Source organism: Bactrocera latifrons, unplaced genomic scaffold (genome assembly GCF_001853355.1).
Source record: "Bactrocera latifrons isolate USDA-ARS-PBARC rearing strain unplaced genomic scaffold, ASM185335v1 scaffold_83, whole genome shotgun sequence".
NCBI classification, from domain to species: Eukaryota; Metazoa; Arthropoda; class Insecta; order Diptera; family Tephritidae; genus Bactrocera; species Bactrocera latifrons.
Window position 1 is genome coordinate 1,228,635 of NW_017537523.1, and position 6,271 is coordinate 1,234,905.

The 6,271-nt window shown below is 33.8% G+C and overlaps 1 protein-coding gene across 1 annotated transcript in view; it reads left to right on the plus strand.

Annotated features, from left to right (window-relative positions):
• The window catches only part of LOC108977034 (AF4/FMR2 family member 4), a 24,911-nt gene extending 19,302 nt beyond the window's left edge, over positions 1-5,609 (plus strand). The window contains exon 3 of the mRNA XM_018946528.1: positions 4,612-5,609. Within this exon, the coding sequence (XP_018802073.1) occupies positions 4,612-5,431 (820 nt within the window). The 3' untranslated portion in view covers positions 5,432-5,609. The remainder of the gene's footprint in view (positions 1-4,611) is intronic.
• Positions 5,610-6,271: the final 662 nt, after the last annotated feature.

Here is a 6,271-nt window from a genome sequence, read left to right on the forward strand (position 1 = left end):
ACAGTAGAAAATCTGAAGAAATGGTTCGGATCGGTTCACTATAATATATAGCTGCCATACAAGCTAACCGATTGAAATCTCAAAAGCTAAAAAAGTTAATATTTTTCCTTATATAAAACAGCCACACATTTGCTCTTCAAAATCCATATGCAGTTTTATTTCAATCTTAAAATATACCAATGTATTTCCTTATAACTAARCATATAAATATAGTCCTTATTATTAAATATATCCTTAATATCCCACCAAGCTCCACCAAGCTGTATTGTAGTTATAATTTATATGAAAATAAAGCTATCAACCGCAAACGCCAGTCACAACAAGCATAATAACATTTTGATTTTCAACATCATAAATCATGGCGAAAATAAGCGAGAACTGCGACGATGACAAGCAGCAATTTCAAAAGTCAATACAGCGCACAACACACCAAGAAACACACACAACAGTACGAATGAGTGTATGTGTGTACATAACAAGCTCAAAAGCCGAAAACTATGCAAATTGCTGTACTAAGCAAAAGCTGAGACCAAACAAAAGTAGTGAAGGCAAAGGCATATGTTTCCATGTATGCGCATGTGTATGTATGTGTGGCAGTGTAAAGAAAGCATATGTGTGGTTTAGCAAAATGTCACGTATACGCCATGTGCGGTCGGTAGCCATGGTGGAATTGCGACCGTCGCAAGGGTTRGGAACAGACTGTAAATGACTATTTCGTTTTCTGATTGTTTAGATATTAAATTGAGCACAACGATGCGATCATAGTGCTTGGCAGGCGAATGAAAAACAAGATAAATTGAATGCTCAATAAAACAAATGAAAAAGCAATTGGGTGTACATATGTAAAAACGGATGAAGTGATTAGTATAGGCAGYTTAAAGAAAAAGGGTTCAAAAGGCATGCAAATATAGCAAATGGTAAAAGGTTTTTTTATGCAACGGACAGTAGGGGCAGGAAGTTTAAAAAATGATACTAAGGAAGAGATGGTTACGAGCTGAAAGGGTTTAGTTTTCGGAGGGTAAAAGCGGTGTGGCAATGTTAGTTAGAGAGATGACGAAAATAAATCGTTGCGATTGTGGAGCAATTCAAAGGGGAAATGATACGATAAAGATTGTGCACAAATTAAAATTTCAGTTCGATTTCACGCCTTAAAAAGCTATATTAAGATAGACATACTATACCACTTCATATATTTTTAATTYTTTTTTWAATTTTTGAGAGATGGCTACTCTTCAAAAAATATAACTACTGTGTTATAGCATAAAATTGGTAATCTCGTTTTGCAATAATTCATTCAAAAATTTAATTTTTTTTTTTAATATGTGGCATTGAAAATTTAATTTATTATTTTATTATGTGGCAGCACTTTTCTCAAATTAACACGACAAAATTTATCTAATACTATCCATCCTTTCTCAAACACATTTCATGGAGTTTATTTTTTAGTTTTTTTTTTACATATACATATTTTTAACGGCTGGCAACCCCTAAATAATAAACCTACTGTGTTTTTGCTTAAATCTTTTCATTTATATGTTAAAGTTCATTTTTCATAGCAAATTGAAACTAATATTTTTTAAATAYGTGGCAACACTTTCTCAAAAATTTTATAAACAGAAATATTTTTTCGATTTCTGTATTATTAACACATCTAACTTTTCTCAAACACATTTAATTGAGTTTWTTTTAAACAAATTTTAAGTATMTATTTTTAACCGATGGCAACCCYTACAACATATGTACTTAGTTTGTGYTCAAAATTTTTATTTTTAATTTATGACTCGCAGCATTAAATTGTGGCAACACTTTCCGAAAAATTTTACAAGCAAAAATATTTCTTCACCTTCTGTAGTTTCAATATTAGCTTGTAAAATTTGTGTCAAAATATGTAAAAAAGTGGCAGCACTCCAAACTAATATATTATTATTATTTTTTTGTTTTGTGGAACTAGTTCTAACTTCTTACCTGTTTCATTCAATTTACGTTGTAAAATTAATTTTTTAAAAAAAAATGTAAAAGTGGCAACCCCTTTTGCATAAATTTAACCAAYACAGATATTTCTTCAGCCTCTATAGTTTCGATGTTCATTTTGTAATATTTGATTTTTTTCAACAAATTTATATGCTTCAAAAAAGTAAATAGGTGGCAGCTCTTCAAAACAAGGTGTCCTTAATTTCTATTCAAACTATTGAGTTTTATTTTCCGTTTCGATTCAAATAACTTAATGATTTCTTATATTTTTCGAACATTTGGCAACAGCTTTCTCAAAAATTGAACCTAAAAATATATTTCTTCATACTCTATAGTTTGAGTGTACATTTTGCAATATTTGCAAAAATTTAGAGAGGTGACAGCTGTTCAAACATAGTATGCCAATTTTTTTAAAGGTATTGAGTTTTTGTTTCCGATTCGAATCAATTAACGTAATGATTGTAATCTAATATTGTTCAAACTGTGGCAACGCCTCTCTCATAAATTTATCATACAATACAAATATTTTTTCAATGTTAATTTTGTAATCTTTTATTTCTTTAATTAAATTTACTTCAAATAGGTGGCAACACTTCAAAAATATTATGTCGGCGACGTTTCTTAATCGAATGCAGTTTTAATTTTAAAAATTTAATTATTAGTTTACTTTTTAAATTTAGTGTAATATGTCCACCTCCACCCTCCACCCTCATACTCAAAGAACTTATACCTATTAAAAAAATTTATACTAATGAATGTCAAGCAGGTGGCAACCCTCGCAAAATTATTTTTCAGCACAATATTTCTCAACAACCCTTTCCTACAACTTATTTCTTAGTCATTAGCTGAATTAAAAATGCATAAGTTAATTTAAAACAAGTGGCAACTCTCCGTAAATATATCTTTAAGTCTACTTTCTTAAGTTTCATTTTGTTGTGAAATAGTTTGCGTAAGTGATTAGAAACTCGTAATGTATAAAATATATTTTTTACAATAAGTGGCAACACTCCRTTGTACTATTTTTAGCTTTTAAAAGCACTGCTTAGTTTTTTCAATTCTAGGATATTTTCCAATRTAGCTTTTTTAAAAAATTTTATTTTCAATTTAACAATTTCATCTTCATACATTTGCCTTTATATTAAGTAAAAAGAGGTAGCTACCCTTCGGAAATTAATTTCATCTGTAACTTCCTTGAACGTATTTTTGTTGAGGCTGGTTTAGTCTGAGTTCATTAGTAATTCGGTATATATACATTTATTAATTACAGTTTTTCAAATAAGTGGCAACCCTACACAGCAATTTTTTTCACTATTAATAATACTGTTTACTTTTACAAAAATAAAATATTTTCCAGTTTAATTTTCTAAAAGTCTTTACTTGCACAGTTGTTAAAATAAATTTAAAACAGGTGGCAATCCTAGCTTACATTTAAATGCAATTTTCTTGAAAAACTTGTTGTTGCTAGTTGTGTTAGTTAGTAGTGATTAGTATACCTTATTGTAGTAAGAAACAATAGCTCGTTGTAGAATAAATACGTTGTTCACAACAAGTGGCAACCTTCCACATTAACTTTTTTATCTGTTAAAAATCAGGTTTGTTTTGGAAAATCCCAAACTATAAAATTACATTTTTCATACCACTCCTCACTTGCAAAGTAGTTATAATAAAAATTATTTTTRAACCGGTGGCAACTCTAATTTATTTTTAAGTACAGGTTTTTGAAGTACTTGTGGTTACTCTTTCTTTAGTGGTAATTAGATATCTTATATCGTAGTAAGTAACATAATATAATAAATACATTATTTACAATAAGTGGCAACACTCCAGAAYTACTTTTTTATTCGAAGTAATGCAKTTAATTTTTTAAAATCAATAAAACAAATTCAAGTATAMTTTTCATAAAACTTTTTAATTGCAGAATAATTTCAATAAAAATTATTTTAAAACAGTTGGCAACCCTATTTTGTCTTTGGGTGTAATTTTCTTGAATTACTTATGGTTGCAGCTTATGTAGTATTAATATGTTTATTTTACAGTTATTATACAAATTATTTTAAAACGGGTGGCAACTCTAGTTTATTATTAAAAGCAATTTTCTTGAGCTACTCGTGGTTGCTTCTTATTTAATATTAATGAATTTATTTTATTTTATAAAAAATTAAAAAAAAAAGTTTGGCAACCCTGTTGAACTTTTATTTTAGCTTTTTACGATTTAACTTATTATTTTCATATACAAATATATTTCAATAAAATTTCTCTAATAAAGTAAACGAGAATAGTGGCCGTAACGGGATATACACACCAAAAATTATGTGTAAATATTTGCTGCATTACAAAAATTTCTACCTTTTAACAGTAGAGGGTTAGCATAAGAGGCTTACAACTTTGTCTTATACTCACAAAAATTATCCCGAGTTGAGACTAATGCATTTAGTTCAACAAAAGCTTTCGCAAATGAATATTTTAACAGTWATGTAATGTATATAAATGAAGAGAACCAGGAGAGAGAGAGAGAGAGAGAGAATATAATGTGTGCAAATTTACTTTTGAAAGCAAACATTAACCCAAAAATTATTTTAAAAAATTTTTAACTGTAAAAACTAAAAAATAAACATTTCTCCTACGCTTACTCTCTTCCAGCAACTGCCCACACGGCACACCATCACGCGTACCACTCATCTCTGGCAGCAGTGGYGCCATTAACRCACACAGCACCGCCGGCAGTGCAGACGAAGRGCAGCGCGGTGCGCGCAGTCTCTTCAATGCCACTGCAGCCTCCTTCCATCGGCACACACTAAACACCTTCCAACGCAATGCGGCGGCACGTAAATCAACCACATATGCCGCAACACGACGCGCCGGCTGCAACATGCACGCAACAAGCCACCGAAGTGGGAAATCGAGCAGCTGTTATGGCGACACAGCCACCGAAACCTCCGACGACGAGGAGGCGGACGCGGAAGCGGCGTACATGCAACGTGACGCCACAGCTGGCGAACAGTTCCGCTTAACAAAACTCAACAAAGGTAACAAACAAACAAAGCCAGATGAACAGACTGCCTACTGTGATACTGATGCGACTGCCGACGAGGCTGAGGACGATGAGACCGCCTCGAATGTCGACGCCGAGACGGAGGAGACCGGYGCACAGGTGCCCATCAGCATTGTGCTGCTCATACTCATCTGCTACATATGCTTGGGCACGGTRATTTTCGCCTTCTGGGAGAATTGGTCCATTGTGGATGGCGCCTACTTTTGCTTTGTCACCTTGACCACCATCGGCTATGGCGACTTCATGCCCGAACGCACCTTCCACGGACCGCATGTGCAGCTCTTCGCTTGTTGCGCCTATCTCTTGCTGGGTCTGGTCTTGGTCGCGATGTCTTTCAGYATACTGGAGACGCAGCTAATGTGGAAGTGCAAACGGATTGCGGTGCGACTGAAGTTGGCCAATGATTGATARTGGCGACGTTTGTTGGCGCGTCGCAGCAGCGCCGGTGCGGTGGCGCAGTTTTTRTAGTATGTAAGCGGAAGCAGAAGTAGTAGAAAATTTAGTTAGTAAGTTGAAGTGTTAGCAGTAGGAAGTAAATAAGCAGGGAAAGCGTTAAATAATAATCTAGTCATACATACAAAGATCTAAGCTAAGTAGCGGTTAATTAGTGATCAGTTGAGCGCTGTAAATATTTTTGCTGTAAAAGTGCGTACGAGCGTTAAGAGTTTTACTTAAGCGGTTTATTCACCTTTAACCACCAGAGTACGATTAAGTGGAAAACCGCGAATATTGGTCAACCGCAACCCTTAAGTTTAAAAATATATACATTTTTYCCCCAAAATTACTGGATGCAGCACAGCACCTTCATGTGAAAGTTCAGTATGACTTTGTTCAAGACCAAGTCCCGAGGAGCAGAATTGTTCCTTTGATGACTAGAGAGATTTCGCCTTACCCGTGTTCACCACCATACCCATTTGTTTCGTTTCTTTGTCCACAGCAGAATGCGGCGCGTTTGTTATGGCCAATGGTATCGACGTCATCGGGGTACGTCAGCAGTTATACACTCCTATATAAGATGCCATCTTTTCTATTGAGATCTGCAGCTCGAATTATCAGACAACTCGAAAATTCAGACATCGCGGCATAAAGGCAGCTCATTTTCATGCTGTCAAAAGAAGCTTTGAGATCAACTATGTCGATTCTCTTTTCATGTTTTTTTTTTTTTTTAAAGATTTGACTCATGGTGAATATCTGGTCAGTTGTTGGTTTTCGAAGCCTGTACCCACACTGATAAGGCCCGATCAGTTT